The 22,370-nt window shown below is 51.0% G+C and overlaps 3 protein-coding genes and 1 long non-coding RNA gene across 5 annotated transcripts; 2 read left to right on the forward strand and 2 right to left on the reverse strand.

Moving 5' to 3' along the window:
• The first annotated feature begins 10,623 nt into the window (after positions 1–10,623).
• On the forward strand, positions 10,624–13,037 carry LOC112883833 (LRR receptor-like serine/threonine-protein kinase ERECTA). 2 transcript variants are annotated; one of them, XM_025949078.1, is made up of 2 exons: positions 10,624–11,251; positions 11,334–13,037. In XM_025949078.1, the coding sequence occupies exon 2, from the start codon at positions 11,408–11,410 to the stop codon at positions 12,614–12,616; it is 1,209 nt and encodes a 402-aa protein (XP_025804863.1). In that variant the 5' UTR covers positions 10,624–11,251; positions 11,334–11,407; the 3' UTR covers positions 12,617–13,037. The 2 variants fall into 2 exon arrangements, with proteins under 2 accessions (XP_025804863.1, XP_025804864.1); XM_025949079.1 differs by having other exon boundaries at positions 10,624–11,229.
• A 4,118-nt stretch (positions 13,038–17,155) lies between these two features.
• LOC112887061 (cytochrome P450 734A6) lies at positions 17,156–20,111 on the forward strand. The gene is made up of 4 exons (XM_025953142.1): positions 17,156–17,728; positions 18,582–18,826; positions 18,938–19,295; positions 19,409–20,111. Exons 1-4 carry the CDS (start codon positions 17,216–17,218, stop codon positions 19,823–19,825), a joined length of 1,533 nt encoding a protein of 510 aa, XP_025808927.1. The 5' UTR covers positions 17,156–17,215; the 3' UTR covers positions 19,826–20,111.
• LOC112887063 lies at positions 19,639–22,282 on the reverse strand. The gene is made up of 3 exons (XR_003227486.1): positions 21,901–22,282; positions 19,869–19,929; positions 19,639–19,780 (listed from the first exon to the last, which is right to left on the reverse strand). It is a non-coding gene; the product is annotated as an uncharacterized LOC112887063 (long non-coding RNA).
• Positions 20,401–21,635, reverse strand: LOC112887062. Its single transcript, XM_025953143.1, has one exon. The coding sequence runs from the start codon at positions 21,108–21,110 to the stop codon at positions 20,763–20,765; it is 348 nt and encodes a 115-aa protein (XP_025808928.1). The 5' UTR covers positions 21,111–21,635; the 3' UTR covers positions 20,401–20,762.
• Positions 22,283–22,370: the final 88 nt, after the last annotated feature.

The following is a 22,370-nucleotide window of genomic DNA, read 5'->3' on the forward strand; positions in this document are numbered from 1 at the left end:
TAAATCACTCAACCATGATATCCTCGAGATCTGTTTGGAGAAACTAAAGTTAAGTGCAATTTTATCACGTATTAGAGTTATATATATGCTAAAGTTTTTAAATCATGACTGAATGTTAGCCTACTCCATTAGCAACCCCATTTAGATGAGCTAATACTATAGTTTAGTACTTTTATCCATTAGCATTTAAAATCAAACAGTACCTTAATTTGTTTACATACAGCTACAGCAGCGTGCGCATGTACAATTATTGGATGCCAATAAACTTGGCATCTTTTCGGTTCTTGCGGATGATGATAAATAGTGGATTTTTTTCTCGAACTTATCACTTCCGCCCTGTCGCAAAACAAACTATTTGTTATTTTAAAAAAAATGGAAGGTATTATTATAAAGCAGCAGGTCCACACACGTATTCGTGCACTGTTAATACGTGTCGACTTTTGGTGTCAACATAGTCACTGACGTGCTATTATTCTGACCACTAATCACTAACCGAAGGCATCATGTGCTAAATTTCGCAGAGGAAAAGTCATATTAGAGTTCCAAGGTATTTTCTTCGTTCCAAATTGTATATCATTTTCTGCATAAATTTTATTATGCATCTAGATATATATTGTGTCTAGATACGTAGCAAAATTTACGCATCTAAATTTGCTAAAACAAACTACAATTTAGAATGGAGAGAGTATATATTATCAATTTATGTGCACTACAATAGTAGAACCAAATAGAATAGGAGGTCTCAAAGTAATATGGCAGTTGCAATCATTTGTACAAATCACAAAACACAGACTTTGTTGGTTACAATAGTAGAAACAAACCCCTCGAATAATATTGTAAAGATAAAAAATCATGCGACAGAATCTTGATTTTAGCAACCATGCTAGCTATAGAGTACAGACTTTAGAGGTTGAAAGAAAGACCAAATTTCCATTTGTTTGTGCACTAAATTCCATTCTTTTTATGAAATTCAGTAAGAGACGCACCTCGCTGTCAAGGCGCACGTTGCCTACCCTACTACTGAAAGAATAGTAATGTTTAATTTATAATAAAATGAATTCAATAAATAGAAGCATACGTGCTGGGTTAAGCAGATTCCACAAAAAGTTCCTTGCCAGCTGAGTTATACTCAATTCGCTCTGTGCAACTAATTCTGAAAGCTCAAAACGTTGGAAAAAATATTTTGTTCTCTTTGCTAACTTCTAAGCTCCTCTCTAGCTTATGTAAAAATCTCCTAGAATGCACACACACTCGTCCTGCCATTAGACTCTGGGCTGTAGAAGGAGCGACGGAAGCATGATCTTGTGTTTGTCTCAAATTTGGTCGGTGCCGCGTGGTTGGCCCATTATGGCATCAGTTATGGCACTCGCGTGACGGGCCTTGAATGCGACAACCAGCCCAGTTGACCCTTGGGCTTGTGGGCTAGTGAATGCTGGAACGCCCTTTTTCACGTAGTATTGTTTTTGTTGTGGTGGTGGTCCACACCACACGGCACCGGGAACAAACGCAGCGCAGCCCGTCGCCACGCGTTCTGCGTTCACGCCCGGACTTGCCGCGGCGGGCGACCAGTCCGGACGTCGAGGACGCTGGGCGAGCATGGCATCTTGCCGTCCGTTTTCTACGGCAGCCACGAGCGCACGGAACTGAAGGTGGCGCCGGAGCCGAAGGCGATCCATCCGCCCCCGCAAGGACCGGCCGGCCGGATGTCCGACGCGGGGAATTGAAGAGCAAGCAGGTCTGACCTCTGACGAAGCGAGGAGCCATAGAAACTCGGGGGCTATTAGCCATCGCATGCGTGACTGGAAGCAACGGTACCGCAGAAAGGAAGAAAAATAGGATGAACGAGCCCAAGCAAAATAGAAAAATCTTATTATGAACCTTTTTCTTTGAATCTTCATTTCCATATTGATGCCAGCATGCAGCTCTCAGCTTATATGGGCCAAGTACCAATCATGGGCCAGGAAAAACGCATGTGCCAGCCTTTTGAGACGTACCTGCTACCAGTCGCGCGCGCGATCTCGAATATTTGCGTTGCGCGTACGTGCGACGAGCGTGTAGGCTTTGGCGGCCATCCGTACATATCCGCCGCGCGAGAAGGCCCATCCGGGCGGGTGGTGATGGCTGGCGTACGGGTCGGTTTCGTCACGCCAGGGCGGCGACGGCGACGGCGACGGCCGTTCGTCGCGGCATGCGTGCGTGTGTGGCCCGACAAGCGACCGTGGCCATCCAGCCCAGCTAGCCAGAGCCGGGACGATCTCGGCCGGGAGGGAGGAGGAGACCACCGCGCGCACCGGTGGCCGCATGGACGTCCACACACAGGAGCCAGGACTAGGTGCAAACGTGATAGCGTACGTACGGCCTGACGGCTGCATGCATTACCAGTGGTCCGCGCCAAAATGGTCGTGGAAAAAAAACTCCAAGTCGCGTTGGACGGATCGAATAATCCAAGTTTTTTTTGGTTTGTTTTGAAACTTGCTAGGAGGCTGGAGCACTGGCTATCATGTAAAAAGAAGATGAGGCACGCGCATCGGCCAACGCTCGAGCACGGGTGGGCTCCAGCGGGGCAAGCCTACCGAGCCCCGCACCATCCAAATATGTGAAGTCTTTCTTGCAGGGGATGCTTTTATTGAAAAAATGTTGTATGATGATGCAGGGGTGGAGCTACGTGTAATCGTCGTTGTCAGCTAACAACGGCGACATTCTTGTACCTGTATGCAGATCACGTACTCTTAACATTACCGGTGAAAATGCATCCCGACACCGACAGCCTAGCCAGCCCAGCAGGCAATAGCCAGACGCCCAGCATGTAGGCCATCTACCCAATCCGCCATTCATGGAGATAATGGCCACAAGTCTGAGAGCCTCTCATCAATCCCTCCGTAGGCAGCAGCCACAGACCTGTGTTACGATGCCATGTTTCTAATTTTCTATTTGCATCTTCTCACCTTGCGGCAGGTAGCTCGCTAGCACCATGACAGCCGGGCCCGAGACAAACCCCAGGACCATCTGGTGATCTCTGTGGTCAGATTAACCTAAAAATTATCCAATTCGCTGGTGCAATTTCTTTACTTGACGTGGGGAATGGATTAAGGATTTCATCTTAGGATTTTTTTTCTCCTAGACGGTTCAATTTCTGAAGTATTAAATGTTATTGTTTCAATGCTGTTAGCTACTAGTGCTATGAACGAAGTTTGAAACAAGTAGTGGCCAGAAGAGCTTAGTTTCATTCTTCATTCTTCGATCTACTTTTCCTTGTAGCAAATGCAAAATGTCAGGTAAGCGACTAATTATTTTGATAACTCAAGACAGTGATTCTTGCATATTTCACATATTCCAAATGATGATGTTATTGTTCGCTTTTCACAAGTTGGATGGCCATAGTGGTAGCGAGGAATTGAAATTGTAAAGGATAATCACTATTGTAAAACTTAATAATGTCACAATATGTCATCTTTTAGTTTTCATTATGTTATCCATAAAATTATAGTATCAAAAGTATGAGTTAAGTATATTGTACCGATACCGGTGATAATATTTTCTGATTTTGCTCCTGTTATGATGTCCTGTAGTACGTCCGAAGTTTCCGAAGGTATGGTATGCAGGTGGCCTCTGTGTGCTAGGCTGCTGGCTACTGGGCGATAGAGGGGGCCGGGCTTCATCTTCAATTCTTCAAGCACTCAAAAGCCCCAAATGATGGTGCTAAGTGCATCCTGCGTGGCCAGCTTTCGACATTGATGAGCCTTCTTTGCTCGCGTCCACCGCAGCTAACTCCAATCCATGTCTCCATGGCTCCGTCCAGCCAAGTACGCTATTCGTGCCTTCGAAGATTTCGGCACCATGATGGCTGGTGTCCTGCGAAACGTTTGTTGGCCCGGCAGATCGAGCGCTGTTTGGCCAAGAGGAGCGAGTACAATCATTGCCCTTTCAGCTTCCCAACCCATTACCTGTTCATGCACCACCTACTAGTGTGGCAGTGTTCTTGGATGCCAAGGACTGCCAGCCGCCACACATGCTGGAGCAGCGACGGCTCTTCTCATCCACTGCTTGACCACCAACTCATCACGAGTCAGAAACGAAAGGCAAACAAACCAAGGATTATCCTGCTGCTGCTGCTGCTTCGCGTCGGGTCGTTGGAGAGATCGTGCTGGATGCGCTGCGTGCTTGTTTTGCGCAGTGCGAGCAGTGGGCCTCCTTACTTCAAAAAACAAAAGCAGTGGGCCTCGTGGGTGGTGCCGATTAAAGTAAAAAAGGGCCGGTCAAACGAAGAGCGGCCCATCTCTCGGCTCGGCATGAACGTTAGTTTTACCCGATGCGGTAATGCTCGGCCACGTCTCCTGCTTGTCTTTTCTTTTTTTAACCCGAGTCCACGGCCTCCCCCACCCCAAACAGCCAGGTGAAGCCAGTGGCTCGGATCCTCTGACCCTGGGAGTTGATGATCGATGATTTCTTTTTCTCTTTTTGAAGAAAGGATGATCGACGATTCACTGTGAGGTCTGTGAGGCTACAGTGATCGTGCCCGCACGTGTGCACGCTCGCCGCACACCACCGCCGGTGAATCGTACCGTTGGCTTCCCCGGGCCCCAGGGACCTGACGCCTCCCTCCCCGAGGCCCCCCTGCCTCCTCTCCTCTTGGCTGGGCAGAGGTGAGGTCAGTCACCCCATCCCACTTGATGCTGCTGCCTCCACCACAGCCCACAGGAGGAGGGAACTGCCAACGCAATGCTAGAGCAACACGACACGAGGCCGCCACAAAAATCCAGCCAGCAGCTTCCCTGTTTGCCACTTTCCTCTTGCCTTTGCCTACCCTGTTCCACCGCCGTTGCTCTGTCTGGCTCGTGGGCCCGCTGGTGGCCCCACTACATGTCGGTCCACGCCAACCGGGCGGTCTTGGCAGCGACGCTGTGCCCTTGGGTGAGAATTGAGATCGAAGGAATTGAAAACCCATGCTATTCATGTCCAGTCCACGGTACTGATTGCAAGTAACTTTTCCGTAGGAGTACGTGTGTGGCCATGTACTAGTAGGTATATATATTTCGGGAATCATCGAGGATCTTGCCACCACCTCGTGGCCAGGGCAGAGGACCCGGTATGGTAATATAAGGCGACCGCTATACCTTAAATTTTTTCGTCAGAATCCTTATGTTTGCAATTCAACTATCCGTCAGCCGTCACTGGAGATCCAATCCTAATCTGAGCGTGAGGAAGACAGGTGCACAGAGGAAGAAGAAGAAGCCTCGGGCTAGATTGATGAAGTCGAACCGTTTTTGTGCGAACTGGGTCAACTTGTGGGTCTTTTTGTTGTTGTTTATAAGGCCAACTCTAGCTCATTTGCATATGTAGTTTGCCCCCACCTTGGTGACTCCTTGACTTCCCAGAAACGCACGCACAAGATTGACCGATTGGAGAGACGGAGATGAAATGATGAACCCTAGCGCAGCTGCGCTGGGCAGCCACCAGCCTGCAGGCTTCACAGCCCCGCATTAGCGCCGGGCATGTGTCGGGTGAACTATCCGTCCGCATAGAATCTGAAAGTGCATTTAGCTCCTTAAATGGATTTTGGTGTTGATGACATACAAAATTAAGAGCTAATAAGTTTATCAAATTATGGATAGGTTAAAATCAATGAAATAAAAAAGAGTAAGAAAAGACGTCAAATTTGTTTAAATGATGGTGTTGGACTTAAGACAAGATCTTTTACTATTTTGAACTTGAGTTTAGAAAATACCGTACTATTAAGAGGGATACGAATGTATAACATGAAGTTGTCAAAGTGTTTATTTGATATGTTAACCATCAAGGAGAGATACAAAATCGTACACTTGTGCACCTAGTCTTCTGACTGTTTCAGTGTGTGTCGGAAGTTCCGACACTTGTCGGAAGAAGCTAGATTCTTCTGATAAAGGGTCCTCTGCCAGCTGTTTTTAATTGCTCGGAAGTTCCGACCCTGTGTCGGAAGTTTCTACAATCACTTAACCAGTGCACTAACGGCTAGTTTTTGGGTTTGGGTATTTATACCCCCTCAGCCTCACCTTCACTTGCTGCTGATCTAATCCGAGACAAACACCTCCAAGAGCATTTACTACTCCTTCTCAATCCCTCTTTGAGCTAATTCTTTGAGCTAATACTTTAGTTGATTTGAGGTAGGGCTCGAGTGAGAGTAAGATTGAGATGTGAGACTCAACTTTTTAAGTGAAAGGGCAGCCAAGTTCATATAAGAGCACTTGAAACATCTTCATCCTTTGATTCACATTTGTTAGACTTGAAGCTTACTTCTAGACGGTTTGGTGTCGCCCATGGAGCGTCCTTTCGTGTGTGTGCGTCCCGAAAAGTTTGTATTACCTTATCGTTTGTGGATTTCATAGTAAGTGACTCAAGCCTCCTTTGAGGTTGATTGAGCGAGGTAAAAGGTTAGTGGAAGACCCGGTGTCGGTGTTTTTACCGTCGACCTACCTAGGGATACCCTAAGGTAGGTGATTATTTGGTGATGAATCGCCGGATCTGGAACTTAAAGGTGAAAGCAAGGATACAAGACACAAATTTAGACAGGTTCGGGCCGCTAGAGTAGCGTAAGGCCCTACGTCCTGCTTTGGGGTGTTGTATATTGCGCGCCTGCGCTTGGGTGTTGAGTTGTCTGTTGGCTGCTCTCTGTTGGTTCACTGCCTATCTAGGTATCCCTGCCCTCCTTTATATATCCCAGAGGACGGGGTTCCTGGTAGGATTACAAGGTAGGAGTCCTAGTAGGATTACAAGGTATGAGTTCTAATAGGATTATAGTGGAATTCTAGTAGGAATCAGAATTCTTTTTCCTCACGGATAGCTTCCTTGCGGTACCTAGGGGATATATCCCTGACACCCGGCTCTTTGTGAGCTCGTCAATGGAGACATAACTTCCTTAGTGGAAGTGAACTTCGGTAACAAATCTCTTGTATCTTGTGGTTATTGCATTTATTTAGTTCCTATTGACCTAGAGTTTGTTTTGTGCCGATCTACGTACTCGAGTTGTTGTGCTTGCAAAGATCACCTGCAGTAGTCTTCTAGTATCATTGTGCAACTTTTAATTCAGTCAGATTCTGCAGTTTCAAGTTTAATTTTGATTTCGTAGAAGAACTTTAGTTTTGTCGGAAGTTCCGATCCAGTGTCGGAAGTTCCGATGGGTGTCAGAAGTTCCAACCTATCGGAACTTTGTACACAGTGTCGGAAGTTCCGACACATTTAATTGCTGCGAAGAATTTTTCAGGTTTTCCAGGTACGCATGTTCACCCCCTCTTTAGACATCATCAAGATCCTTTCAGAACCTTATCAGACCATTGGTCGGTATTTTATATTTTTCCAATTGAACATCTGTCGGTATATCTAATTATGTTTACCGACAAACCATCAGTCGGTAAATCTTAATTTTACCTTGAACCATCCATCAGCATAAGTGCACTGGACCATTTCCCTCCACACGCGCGCTCCGGTCCAATAACTACACGTAAAATTTTTCAAGAGACCCACTTATCAGTAATGCTAAACCCTAGCTTTCCTCTCCTTCCACTTTATCAAAATTTCACTGCCGCCAGCCCCAGCTCTCCCCCAAATTGCCGCCAGCCCTCCAATTCACTTGCCCTCCAAAATCGAATCTCCACTCGCTGCTTCATTCTCCACTTCCTTCCCTCGCCGCCAGGCCTAGGCTGCCATCAGGTGCAGGACTCCGCCCGACGCCCCGAGGCCCCGTCCAAGCCGTCGGCCGCGCCTCGGAGGCCCCATCCAGGACGCCTCCTGGCGTCCACTAGGCCGAGGCCCTGCGCCCCGCACGGTGCCTGCCCGGGTCGCCGCCCTGTGCCCCACGACGCCTGTCCAAATTGCGGCAAGCCGCCGCCCTGCACCGCGCGCGACGCCTGTCCAAGCCGCAGAAGGTCGTCGCCCTTCGCCCCGCGAGGCGCCCATAGAGCCCCGAGCCCGACCCCATTGACGCCTTCACCCGCACGTGGAGGTCACAGATCCGCACGGACGCCCCCACGCCGTCGCCTAGCTGCTGTGCCGTTCTCGAGCAGGACTTAAGCGGCTGCCTCCCTGACTTCCAAACCAGCCCCACATCCCTGACTTCGACATCGAGCACGCCACTAAAGGTTGAATCCCATCGACAGTGTTTGTAGAAATTACACTAAGATGTATGTGCTCTGCTCACACATGCACAATGTTTGTAGAAATTACACTGAGAAGTCTCTTTGGTCCAAGTTCTTATTGGTTCAAGTGGGGAAATAATTGAAGGTTCAGTACAGCTTTGGATTCTGGCAGTTGTTTTTATTGTTAACTAGATGCATTAAGCCCTGGATTTCAGCATTTCCATTAAGCAATCTGACATGTAATTAGTCAACTATATGTAACCCAAAGATTTTGTACTCATTAGGCTCATGTATTCAATTTCTTGAATTCAATGGTGGCAATCTTCTTCAAGAGCACCGGAATAGAATAGTATTTCTTTTGTTTGCATGTCTTGTGCTAAGTTAGGTGCTGCTCTAATGACTAAACACATAAGATGCTTGTGTAGTGTGTACATAAGTAAGGAACCACACTAGTATGCTTAGTTAGGTGTTGCTCAAATGAATAAACAATTAAGATCACCTGTGTTCGATGATATCCACTAATATGACAGTAACAACATTTGAGTGGTTGTATGTCATTTTCTTTTTTCATACTTTGCTGAAAACTGTCACTGATTTCATGCTACATTCACTTTCAGGCAGTTCTGGAAAAAATGCTAGGAAGGATGCTTGAAGTTGTTTGCAAGCTGGAAGAGAAGTGTTCATGCAAGTTTTTATACTTGTTTTGTTTTGGAGTTCTAGGAGATGAATATTTTGCACAAGCTTAATGGCTGTGGTGAAGTGTGATAGTTTGACCTGTAATGGTAGATATGGAAATGTTAACAACTGCTCATAGATGCAGACCTGATGGCTGTGAGTTAGCTTATTTTGTATTGTTGTAATGTGCAATTGGACTAGCTTAGCTAGCTACCTCATGTATAGAACTATGGATGACTTAGTATCATTGTTATATGCTCATTTTCAATGAATCATTATGGATGTTTCAATTGTTGATTTATCTTGTGATTCCATTATTAACAGAATAATTTTGAGACATATATACTAAATAATAATTTATATTGTGTCCATTTGAATAGTTGTCGTTGGATTGTTGGTCGGTATTTCTTTTCCCGCTCATCAGACAGTTGGTCGGTAAAAATATGTTGGTCGGTATAGATTTATTCCGACGCTATTTTACCGACAAATAGCTAGGGTCGTCATAACTTTATGCCGACCGATGATCCATCGCTACAACAACTTATAACGACCACAATGGAGTCGCTATCTTGGGGCTGTGGTATAGTGTGTATGCCGTGCCCGTGTTCGCCAGACAGCAAGATAAGCAGACGCAGGCAGCACCACAATAGGGTGTTAGACGTCGGTGCATCGATCGGCAATTGTGGTAGCGAAACTGGTATGGATCAGAAGGGCAAGTGTGAGGCTAATGGGATAAGGTGAGAGATGTATACTGAATTTTCAACCATTGCAGTTCAATTAATTGTTTTTCATTTGTTTTTTATTTGCTTTGTTGAATTGATGATGTTTTTTATTTGAATCTTACTTTTCAACGATTCAGCCTTGCCACACCTTAATTTTTTTTCGGTCCTACGGTACTACTTGTGGCGATAGCTACGGCGTGCCTACGCTCCTGTCCTGGACCAGCCAGCGTCCTGCGATGCAGACCGGTAAATTCAGTTGCCAAGATGTTCGCAAAACCACGGTCGCTGCTCATGCCGTGTATTTTGCCCATTCGACAACTAAGAGAGTCCCAACGACAGCTAAGAGAATCACATGATCCTGCGCCGCAATCTCGGTGGCTACCTGAACGGCATCCAGTTCCGGCCCTGTTGTCACGACCGCGACGCTCGTCGTGCTCATCCCCCTGATCCCCGCACTTTGTGCATGATTGTACACAACAAAACCGGCGCGGCGCCTTCGCAAGCCAAGCGCCCCCCCCCCCCCCCCCCAACCCCCACCCCCACCCAGTACGCGCGTCGACCTATACAGTTCCTGGCGCCAAGTGGTAACCCAGGCTTCAAGCTGCTTCTGTTCCGGCGCTTTTAGCCGTTCCCATCACAGGCGACAAAGCCTAATCTAACCCGGAGAAGCCTTTTTCACCCTGTCGCCAGCGTGGCGAGCCAGAGTCAGAGAGAGACACGAACGCCAAAGGCGGCTGGGCCCGGGCTGGGTGACCGGCCCGTTACGCCCGCGTCGTGTTCCGGCGGCCCCTTCGCGAACCCCACACCTCCACCACCTCCAGGAGGGGGTAGATCAGATCCCACGAGCCCACCGCCCCGCGCCAATGACAAATGGGCCCAACGTGCTCCAGGGAGGCTGCCGTTTCTCGGTCTCTAGCGCCAGGGAGGCTCGGGGCCGAGAGCCCCGAGGCGGTCGCATTGATGGCGGCCACCTGCCACGTGAGACGGGAGCCCCGCCTGTCATACGCAGACCTGGGCGGCGTGGACCCACCCGAGCCTCAGGGTCGGACAGCCGTTTGCGTATCCGAGCCTGCCGCGCAGGGGGACGCCGACCCCGAAGCCACTAAAGAATTCGGAGAACCAGCGGAAAAGCAGAGGAAGCCTATGGGAGGAGGGGAGAGAAGGCGGAAGGGGAGTGGCCTGGTAGTAGTGTAGTGGTGGGCTTAGTGCTCGCGGAGGCGGAGCAGAGAGCTGGGAAGAGCGAGCAGAGCAAGCAAGCAAAGCGTAGGCAAGGCGAGGCGAATTGATTGCGCCCACCACCGCACCACGTCTTCTCCACCTCCGTCCGTCCTCGCCAAGCCACCATCATTGCCGCCACCGCGCCGCCCGCCCGCGGGATCCCAGCGGAGCATTCTTAACTGTTCCTCCCTTGGCTTCTGGGCGAAGTGTTGCGGTTGCGGCGGTACGTGTTCTGTGCTGTGCTGTGCTGAGGGAGCGAGGAGGGAGCTCGAGCACCACCCACCACCACCTCCATTAAAGGCGCTCACGCGCCGCCTCCGCCTCCACGAGAAAGAGAGGCGAGGGAGGGTGAGGGCGTACGCCACCCTGAGCGCTAACTCGTCGTCAATCCCTCTCTCTCTACCTCACTTCCCTCACGGGGGGCAGGCAGCCACGTACAAAGGCCGCTCGCCAACGCCTAGCGCCCCCTCGCCGCACCACCCCGCACCACGCCGTGCGCCTTTAAAGTGAGCGCGCGCCATCTTAAAGGTTCCCACGCCACCGCTTGCGCTCGTCTTTGCGCCACGACGAGGTTGATCGGTGCTTTTGATTTTGCTCCTTGTCGCTGCAGAGGTCAGAGAGAGAGAGAGAGGGAGGGCCGGCAGCGTCGCGCGCGCGCGCGGAAGCAGAGGAGGAGCGGCGGCAATGGCGGTGACCGCGCGGCGGCTCCGCGCCGTCGTGGCGTGCGTCGTCCTGGCGGCGGTGGCGGCGGCGCCGCGCCCGGCGGCGGGGATCCTCGACCCGAACGACTTCCTGGCGCTGCAGGCGGTGCGGCGGTCGCTGGACGACATGCCGGGGTCGGCGTTCTTCGACGGCTGGGACTTCACCGCCGACCCCTGCGGGTTCCCCGGCGTGTTCTGCGACGGGGACCGGGTGGCGTCGCTCGCGCTCGGGGACCCCCGGGCCGGGTCGCCGGGGCTGACGGGGCGGCTCGACCCGGCGCTGGGCAGGCTGTCCGCGCTCACCGAGCTCTCGCTCGTGCCCGGCCGCGTCGAGGGGCAGCTCCCGGCGTCGCTCGCGTCGTGCTCCAACCTCCGGTTCCTGGCCGTCAGCAAGAACCTCCTCTCCGGCCAGATACCGGACGGCTTCGGCGCGCTGTCCAACCTCCGGACGCTCGACGTCAGCTTCAATCAGATCTCCGGCGCCATCCCGCCGTCCATCGCCGCGCTGCCGTCGATCACCAACCTCATCCTCTGCCACAACCAGCTGACCGGCGGCGTGCCGTCGTTCCAGGACTCGTCCCCGCTCCTCCGGCTGGACCTCAAGCACAACGCCCTCACCGGCGGCGTGCCCACCCTCCCGGCCGGGCTGCAGTACCTCTCGCTGTCCGCGAACAAGCTGAGCGGCACGGTTGACCAGGTGCTGCCCCGGCTGACCCGGCTCAACTTCCTGGACCTGAGCATGAACCAGCTGGACGGCCCGATCCCGGCGGCGGTGTTCGCATTGCCCCTCTCCGTGCTGCAGCTGCAGCGTAACTTCTTCGCGGGGCCCGTGCAGCCGTCGAGCGACGTGACGATCCCGGTGGTGGACCTGAGCTACAACCGGTTCTGGGGCCAGCTGTCGCCGCTCCTGGCCGGCGTCGGGCAGCTGTACCTGAACAACAACCGGTTCACCGGCGAGGTCCCGTCAAGGCTGGTGCAGGAGCTGGTGGGCTCCGGCGGGCTGCAGGTGCTGTACCTGCAGCACAACTTCCTGACGGGCATCGAGATATCGCCGTCGTCGTCGCTCCCCTCCACCGTCTCGCTCTGCCTCATGTACAACTGCATGGTGCCGCCGGTGTACGCGCCGTGCCCGATCAAGGCCGGGTCGCAGAACACGCGGCCGGCCGACCAGTGCCCGGAGTGGAGGGGCTGAGCACCGAGCTCCAGGCTGATCGATCGTGCCTCAGCAACGCCAATGCCGGATCGCCTCGGATCATCGGCCGGAAATCGAAGAACTGAAGAACAGTGGAGATTGCAAAGCGGTGGTCTCTGATTCTTTGATTGATTTGTCCAGTTGTTACTTGTGTTCTTAATTCTTTTTTTTTTGGTTTGGGAGGATAGTTACAGACAAGTAAGTGCCTCAATAATCGGGTGTTACAGGTGCATTGTGTCTCCCCCCTCTGCTGTATAGTGAGCTAGCTACTGTCACACCGGCTCCGGATGCTGTCGGATCAGACGATGGATGGATGGTGCTGGAGCCGGTGACGCTATTTATCTATCTCATCATGTCACTGAAACTGAACAAATCAATGTGAACAAGCATGCACTGTGCTTGATTTTTGTTTGCCTCGTCAGGAACTCCGCACAGCGCGTTACCGATCCTTTTGTTTGTTGCTTCTTTATTAGCGTTGCCTGCAAGGATGCTGGTGGTGTCATGCTTGCGATCTTATCCCTGAAATCATTGGATGGCTGGTGGTGTGGAAAACCCCCGCCGGTGTTCTTCTTCGCTGCATTGGGGGGTAGGACTATCAGGTGTGGGCAATCATTCTACTCTAACTAAGCAGATCTGCCTCGCTATCAGATCATGTGGGGTTTAGGGAATGCGGATTAATGTCTTCGTTGTAGTGAATGTCAAGCTACAATGATGATGCTCTGCTCTCTCTTGCCTAGTAGTCTGACTCTTCCCCGTTATTCTCTGTCAGTGTAGGCAACCGAAAGCTCTCTGCTCCGTACTCCTTTTCCCTTCGGATTGTAGCAGTTTACTTTCAGTCTTTCAGAGTTCCACCACCATTGTCCTCAGAGACACGCATCTGCCTCAGGATCGCCCTCGCGCGCTTCCAGTGACGGCAATCTGAACCTCCACTCCTCTCTGAATCCGGAGGTCGCCACTCGCCACGTAACTGTTCTGTTAGAACAGGACGGGTAGCGGTAACATGGGTGGCCTGGAAGCTGAAACCATAGCAGAGCAGCATAGCTTAAGACACACTAAACACCACCCGAACCGTACCGATCGGCACGGCTACCAAATCTATCTCGCCCTAGTGATTCAGTGTGATCCGACGCAGCACAAGCACGCGCCCTGCCTGGCCCTGCTGCTTTTACAAGCGAGAGTCGGACACCGGACGGTTCCCGTATCGCGCGGTACCATCACGTCCGGGCGCCCCGGCTCGAGTGGCTGCCTGGGAACGCGTACGAGGAGAGCCGGCCGCGAGGTGGCCCCCCCGTACGCCGGCCTCCCGCCCGGTTCGCGCGTCGCGGGCGTGCAGGCCGCGCGGCGCACATCGACGCGATCTCGCGGGATCGGCGCTGCCCCTGCTCCCGCACAGGCACATGGCCGCCGATCCGACTTGGATACGTCGTACGCCGCGCGTATTGTACGGTTGCCCCGGTGTACAATTAATTGTACAGCCAGGCCAGCCCGTCGTGGCGAGCGGCGGCAGCAGTTGGTTGGGTGCGCCGCTTTACTGCCCCGCCGGTGTGCCGGGCATGATGGGCATTTACGTTCTTTCCTTCTGGCTCTCGCTTCTTTGCGTGAAGCCTCGCCGTGTCCCGGCGACACGGCCGTACGGCAGGCGGCTGGCTCCTCGTCTCGCCGCCGACCCGCCATCGTCAAACTGTAAAGAGGCGGTTATTACAGCTCGACGTCGACGTCGACGCAGCCGCCGGCCGCGGGGGGGGGGGGGGGGGGGGGCGTGCCGCTGCCGGGTGGGCCACATACGATGGGTGTTAAAGGGGATAAGGACGGGCTGTTCCGTGGTGCCCTGGCAAAAGCTTTTGGTGGCAATCGGATTGCCAAAAGATGTGCTGGTTTTGCTGTTGCTTCGGCGGGCAGGCACCTGCGCCGCTGCAACAAAGCGGAGCTCCGAGAGAGATCGCTACGCTTTGGCATGTGCGGCTCGGCTGATCTCCGGCTCCGAACGAAAGCCTGACGGCGACCGGTCGTCCACGGTGCTGGCTCTTTTGAGTTTTGACTGCCCGGCCGGCGTGGCGGCGCCCTTTTCGGCGCTCATCCCTCGCCTGGGGCACTGACGGACGGACGAGAGAATTTTGCGCAGCGGCGTCAGAGTGGAAGACAAGAAAGCACGTTTTGTCGCCGAAGCAGAGAGGACGGGGGGCGTGAAAGAATAATCCTGGTTCGGCCCGGCCTCGCACTGGTAACTTTTTTCTTGATGATGGTCACTGGACGGAGGATTGATCCACGCGCCGGCGACGGTGGCGGTGGTTCATGCTGCCGCGTATAACTGTACGCACCTTTCCTTTCTGTTTTGTTTCGGTCTGGCTGGCTTTACCGTAACACCATGGCTTCCTGGCAGGCGCGTCTGTCTCCTCTTCCTCCACTGTTTTTTTTTGCGGTCTCTTCCAAACGAGTCGTGGCGAGCATTACCGCGCCAGGTAAGCTAGCAGCACGACTGCACGAACTCTCCGACTCATTTTCCCGCGTCTGTTCATGCCAAGAGATGGATGATGGGCCGTCTCGGTCGTCGACGTCGAAAGAGAAGTCACTACTACATGTAAGACGTGGTAGTTCGAAAATGGAATGGTTCAGCTGGGAAAAAAAAAACAATCGTTGTACTCGCTCCCTGTCCCTTCTCCCAAACAGCTCTCATTAGCCTGACCAAACACCAACGTTTTGCAGGACACCATAATGCTACCGAAATCTTCCGAGGCAAGAATGATAGTGTACTTCTTCTTATTATCTGGAGGAGTTAGTGGCGCAGACAAAGGTTGATCAATGCGGAAAGCTGGGCGCACGGGCACCATCACGGAGGAGTAGAGGACGATGCGCACGGGATGGCTCACTGTACCAGTACGTCCCCGCGTTTAATCGCCGGGATCCGAAAGCCCGTAACGGTTTCATTACTGTCTCAACACCCAACAAATTCCTCTGGCATCGCCTGTTTCCCGGGCCGGCCGACCTGTTCCGTTCGTACATGCTGGTACACCATTCTCCCTCTGCAGCTAGCCGCAGCTGCTGCTCACTGCTCAGCACCAGCTCTCGGCGCGTACATCGCGCGCGCTGCAGGCAGCAGCAGGAGTGTCGCCTTTGGACCCATCATATCAAAAAAAGAATCTTGCTATTTCGAAATATTAAATAAAATCTGTTTATAAAACTTTTTGCACAGCTGGATGCTAATTCGCGAGACAAATTTAATAAACCTAATTAATCCATAATTTGCCACAGTGATGCTACAGTAATCATCCGCTGATCATGGACTAATATACCTCATTAGATTCGTCTCGCGAATTAGCACTGGGGTTCTGCAATTAGTTTTGTAATTAGACTTTATTTAATACTTCTAAATGATAAGATTCTTTTTGATGTGACCCTCTAAAATTTAGGCCCCAGGAAACGAACACACCCTTAAGCAAAACACGCTGCTACCGTGAACCGGCAAAATCTGCGACGCCAGTGGACACGTTGTTGAGCAGCACCAGTGTATAAAGCTATCTCCAACCGTCATTCTCTATATCCGTCATTTACAGACTTCTCTACAAGATTCTCTCCTCTATATCTCATTTCTCTCCAACAACGTTCTCTAAATCTCGTTTTCTATACATTAAACCCTATATTAGAAACATATTTTGTTCCAAATTTTATATTTAAAACGTAAAGAAAAAATAGAGAAGAGGAGAGAGAATCTCTATATACAGAGGAAATCTGTAGCGTTCTATATTTTAGAGAACCATTTAGAAAACGCTGCTGGAGCATATAGAGAACAGAATCTTCTCTATATATAGAGTAGAGAACGGTTTAGAGTCTCACGTTGGAGACAGTCTAAGTCGTGAGGTACTGCTAAGGTTGGACACATCATCCGAGTACTATCTAGCACAAAACTTTCCAGCGTGCAGCTAAGCATACCAAATCCTACCTTTAAACAAATATTCAACTATTCGTTACCGTCTACTTCCCACGAGTTACCATGGTACAATTTTATTTTATTTAAAGCATGAGGTGCAAAAGCAAGGCTACGCAGTTAAGATGGTTTCGTAGCACCCTCATCTTCCGCGTATAGCCAATAGGGAATCTTTCTCCAAAAGGGAAAAGTTTAGAGCACCCGAAAATTCCTACGCTGGAGCTGCAGTGCACACCACCTCTGCTCTGCTGTGTCACCGCGCGCACACATCCGATGCAGTGTTCCTTCGATAATTATTGGTCAAAGTCCTTCACGACGATCTAAAGCACGTCTCGTAAAAAGAAATTCAGATCTCATAAAAAGAAATGTAGGGAGAATAATCTTTTCCTTGTCTCTTCCTGTTCTTCCTCCTCCCTCGTTTCACTCGTGCAGACATGGTCTCTCTGGACTCTGAACCGGTATGATGCCATTGCAGGCTCCCCAGGAATCTTCTTTTCATTTTTCTTGTCATGGCCTGAAGGCTGACGCGGCGTGTACGGTGTACATGTTGCTTGTTGGCTCTAGCTTCACACTTACAAAAAGGTCAAAAACAGCGGCCCACCTAGTCAACGCGATGCCTCTCCTGTAAATCGGAGCCAATTCCCCGTACCAGAGTAGCAGAGTAGTACTGGCAGGCAATGGCCACCCTCTCCTCCGTCCTCCTCCTCGCCGCGCTCCTCGCGGCCGCCCAGTACGTGCTCCGCCTGCTCCACTCCTTCCTCTGGGTCCCGCTCCGCCTGGAGCGCCGCCTCCGGCGGCAGGGCATCCGGTGGCCACCGCGGAGCCTGCTCTCCGGCAACGCGGCCGACTACCGCGCCCTGCTGGCCGCCGCCCGATCCAAGCCCCTCGCCTCCTTCCGCCACGACGGCGTCGTCGCCCGCGCCACGCCGCAGTACAGCGTCTGGCCGGCGCGGTACGGCCGGCCGTTCGTGTACTGGTTCGGCCCCCGCCCGCGGCTGGTGATCTCCGACCCGGAGCTCGTGAAGGCCGCGATGACCGACTCCACGGGGGCCTTCGACAAGTCGGGCGCCGGCCGCAACAACCCGCTCGCCAGGCAGCTCATCGGCGAGGGGCTCGTGGGGCTCACCGGGGAGACGTGGGAAAGGCACCGTCGTGTGGTTGCGCCGGCGTTTAACATGGAGAGGGTGAAGGTGAGGATGCGTTTCTTGAACTTGACTTGAGACATGAAAAAAAGTAATCTATCTGATGTAGAATGTAACACACCATAGCCTATAGGGTGTATGTTACTGCCTTACTGGTCACAGAACCCGTGCATCTTGGTAAAATCTTGTGCTAATGTAAACTTAAGCTGTTAGTTGTGTCGTATGTGAGACCAGCGTTATTTAACTCTCCTTTATGGAAGATCTAGGTTTGTTTTTGTTGATAAAGACAATATACAGACTTTCAGTCAACTTTTTTGAAAAAGAACTTTCAGTCAATTTGGCTGAAAATGTTACTCCCCAGTAACAGTGATCCCGAATTCCCGATGCTCCTTTGATGTGACAAGTGTGGAACTTAGCTTCATTTTTAATAATGTACAAGAAGAGCCTTATATGGATTGGTTAAAGATCCACCTTTTGCATTTAAAGTTATAACAATGTACAGTTACAGTATATCTAACTCCTTAAGCTATGTCTGTGGTCAATGTTTCTTCTTTGTTATCAGCATGGGGTATCTGATGAACATTTTGTGCTTTAGGCAACTAAACTCGGGCTCTGTTTGGTTCCCGCTGACTAAAGCAATCTGACTGAAGTTTAGTCAGTTTAGGCACTAAAATCCAAACAAAATGATTAAAAGTGACTAAAGACGTTTTAGTCCCATTAGCTCCCAAAGAGTAGTTAAAAGAGTTAAAAGGAGGAGTTGAGAGGTTTGCCCTTCATTTTAGTCACTTTATTTGGAACTTTAGTCACTTTTAGTCACTTGATCTAAACAGGAGTGACTAAAATTTAATCACTGCTTTTACTCACTTGATCCAAACAGACCCTCAATCTTTGTCCTTTGTAGGCTTGGATACCAGAAATAGCAGCTACCGCCTCATCTGTGCTGGACAAATGGGAGGCCGAAGGTGAAAGCCGCACTGAGTTTGAGATCGATGTCCATAAAGGATTCCACACTTTGAGTGCAGATGTCATTTCCTGTGTGGCATTTGGAAGTAGCTACGAGGAGGGAAAAAGAATTTTTCAACTGCAACAGGAACAGATGGAACTTGCTCTTCTGGCAATGAGGACGGTCTATATTCCTGGCTTCAGGTGAGATTGTCTCTTTCCGTTGCTTTCCTGGGACACATGCTCTTGAAATAGCATGGCCTCTTTATAGATACATCATACATCATTATAGGACATATGACCTTTTGCCCATAGGTTTGTACCAACAAAAAAGAACCGAACAAGGTGGAGCTTGAACACAGATATCGAATGTTCCTTGCGCAAATTGATTGAAATCAATGGAAGAAAGTGTGAGGATTCCAAAAATTTGCTTGGGTTAATGCTATCAGCCAGCAAAGCAGGGAGTGAATTCAAAATGGGAATTGATGAGATAATTCATGAGTGCAAGACATTTTACTTTGCTGGGAAGGAAACAACAGCTAACTTGTTGACATGGGCAACACTTCTTCTTGCATTGCATCAAGAGTGGCAAGATAAGGCCCGTAATGAAGTTCTTTCAGTGTGTGGAAAGCATGAGCACCCTAATGCAGAAAACCTGAGCAATCTTAAAATTGTGAGTCTATCTCTTTTAATTATTCATACATTTTTAGTTCTTCTGAATTTATACTATCTTTTTACTTGAATAATGTAATGAGTAACGCTTTTGTTATGTTGCCATGAGATCAGGTAACTATGGTGTTAAAAGAAACCCTCAGGCTTTATCCTCCAGCTCTATTCATCAACAGGACTGCCACTAGGGATATCAAGCTGGGTGAACTAGACATCCCGGCTGGCACTCGACTTGACTTCCCTATTATTGACATTCACCATGACCGTGATGTCTGGGGCACCGATGCAGAGGAGTTTAATCCACTAAGGTTTGCAGATGGAAAGAGCTATCACCTTGGTGCATACCTGCCCTTTGGGATCGGTCCTACAATCTGCGTTGGCCAGAATCTTGCGTTGGTTGAGGCCAAGGTCGCACTTGCAATGACCCTTCAACGATTTGCGTTTACTGTCTCCCCATTCTATGTTCATGCACCAATGCTGGCGTTCACCCTGCAACCCCAGTACGGTGCTCAAGTTCTTGTCCAGAAGATATGAACCTTCTATGTGGTAAGCTAATAAGGGCATAAGGCTTCTGTACCTTTGTGAGTAGCCTGAAGGAGCCATGAGGCCTCTACTTGTTTCAATCGTTCTTGAAAGACCTGTATAGAGTAGGCTTGTTCTGTACAGTAATTTGCTAAAGTCTACAGACACTTGATGCTAAAAGAGCATTTTTATTGTACAAGGTTGTATGAATCTACCACAAATAAGTTTCTGTAACTGTAAACCTCTTTACCGCACTCTCTCTTTTTGGAAGAGGATTATGTGCTTGGGTTTGTTGAAATTCTTGCATAAGGCTTGTGATTGCCCTTTTACTTTGTGATTGTCGAATTGTGAATGATGATCCGATTCAAATTGGACAGAATCCAGAGTTTCATTAATAAAATCCCAATGCAGTTCGTTCCCGGTCAAACTTCTGGAGGGACTATTGGCCACCAACAAGTTGCACAATATCCCATGAGATTCCAGAGCAAACCTAGTTTTTCTTCCCCGCAGACTTTAACTTCTGTCAAATGTTAAGAGGAAATTAACCGACAAATGTAGAAGGCAAGGAACTCCGATCAAGATGCAGCTGGATGTCTAAAGATTTTCCTTTAATATAATCAGATTAAATTAACCACATGACATGAAAATGGCGTCTCTCCCCTGTAGCACGTTTAGCTCCCTCCCCGTGTGTCTCTGACGACCGAGCCACCGCTCCTCGCCTCCCTTTGCCCTTTCACAAAAAATATCAGGCAAGGGAGGGCACTTTTGAAGCCGGCGCGCCACGGCACGGCCGGGCAACACCGCCGGAGAAACAGGGGCCGCGAACCGGGACCGGATCGATGGATGAGACACCACGCGTCTGAAATCTCGCGCGTACGTGTTGCTGGGCTCATGGACAGCCATGGCTACCTCCCCCTTTACTCTCTTTACAAACTCGCCTGGTCTTACGTCAGTGGAGCCCCAGCAGCCGCCGAAGCTCCCGCGTGGCGGCGTCGTCCACGCCCGGCGCCGCCGGCGACGCCGTCCTGGCGGGGAACCGCGGCAGGGGCAGCGCCCGCGGCGACGGCGACATGGCGCCGAACGCCGGGCCCGCGTACGCCTCCGCGGCCGCCACCTTGGTCCGGACCTGCCTCGGCGCCGTCACCGCCGCCGCGGCGGAGGGGCCCCGCGCTTCGCCGCCGCGCGCGCCGTGGCGCGGGCCCTGGTGGCGCGCCGCCCTCCTCCCGGCGGGGCCGGGGCGTAGCGGCCGCCTGGCGCGGGCGAGGCAGTCGTGCGGGCGTAGCACCTCCGTCCCCATCGGCGCCGCGCCGCGTGGTGCGTTGGCGGAGGAGGGTGGGGGGGCTTCGGCGAGGGAAGCTTCCACTTCCACCCCCTCTCCCGGCGCCGGTCGTGCCTAACGGTGTTTTGCTTCTATACGCCGATCGCCTCCGTGCGTCTCCTCCGCCGCTTTAAAGGCCGGCGTGGTTCGCGCCCGGGGTGGCGGGGGTGGGTGCCCTGTTGGCGCGCCGCGGAAACGGGCGAAGGCGCGGAGACTTGGGGGTGGCGCCCGCGGAGCGCGGCAGCGCGCGCGCGCGCACCGCTCGTTCTCTCGCCCGTTTCACGGCGATTACACGCGCGAGAACGGAGCGGGCACGAGCAGGCCTAGGCGGACTACAGGACAGAGAGCGCAACGGGTCCTAGGGGGCGAGAGAGTTGGCATGCTTGAGGGAGCATGCTAGACACTTGTAGCTTCGTGGTTGGCCTGGTAGGCGTCGTTTTGGATTTGAAACTTCAAATTCACTTTTCTCCTAAACCGTGACCTTATATTTAAATCATTTTAAATCATTGTGTTATTAACAATTAATCCAACATGAATATATTTTAGTATTTTTAAAGACCAAACACTTTAGATATACTGCTTCAATATTTTCATAACAAATGTTGAACCAGTTAACTCAAAATATTGATTTGATTTGAAAAAAAATGTTAAATCTAGTACTGTTAAAATATTAACTATACCAATTTACTATTTTGTATATACTAGGTCAAAATCTTTAACAAGAATAACGAAACAGTATACAGATTAGAGGAAAAAACAAGAAGCGCACCTGTTATTTGCGCATTGCGCTGCTGTCCAGCCTGCATGTGCACGGACTTTGGTAATTCCTAACCATCACTCGAGTGATCATCATTTCGCTTTGTCAGTCGATTTTTTACACCACAATATCTGTGCTGGTTCTTCCGCTTCTGACGCGTTTTCTCACAGACCGGCTCATCAGCGCGCTTGTGGCCTACGCGCCTGGCATGCACTGTTGCTGGCTTAGTGGCTTGGCTAGGCACCTGCAAGGCTGCAACGCGCGCTGCCGCTGCTGGCCGCACACACAGCGGTGCCATCATATATATCTCAACTGGATTTTAGGGATTAAGGAGGCAGAGAGATTATGCGTGGAGTAATTTATCCAAAAAATTTCAAACTGATCGTTTGAAACAATTCAGCATGTTCCAAAAAGTTTCAAGCTGATCGGCCCACGAAGGAATAGAAAGAGGAAGAAGACGAGTAGCTTAAAATGGGCCGTCC

Source organism: Panicum hallii, chromosome 3 (assembly GCF_002211085.1).
Source record: "Panicum hallii strain FIL2 chromosome 3, PHallii_v3.1, whole genome shotgun sequence".
Classification (NCBI taxonomy): Eukaryota; Viridiplantae; Streptophyta; class Magnoliopsida; order Poales; family Poaceae; genus Panicum; species Panicum hallii.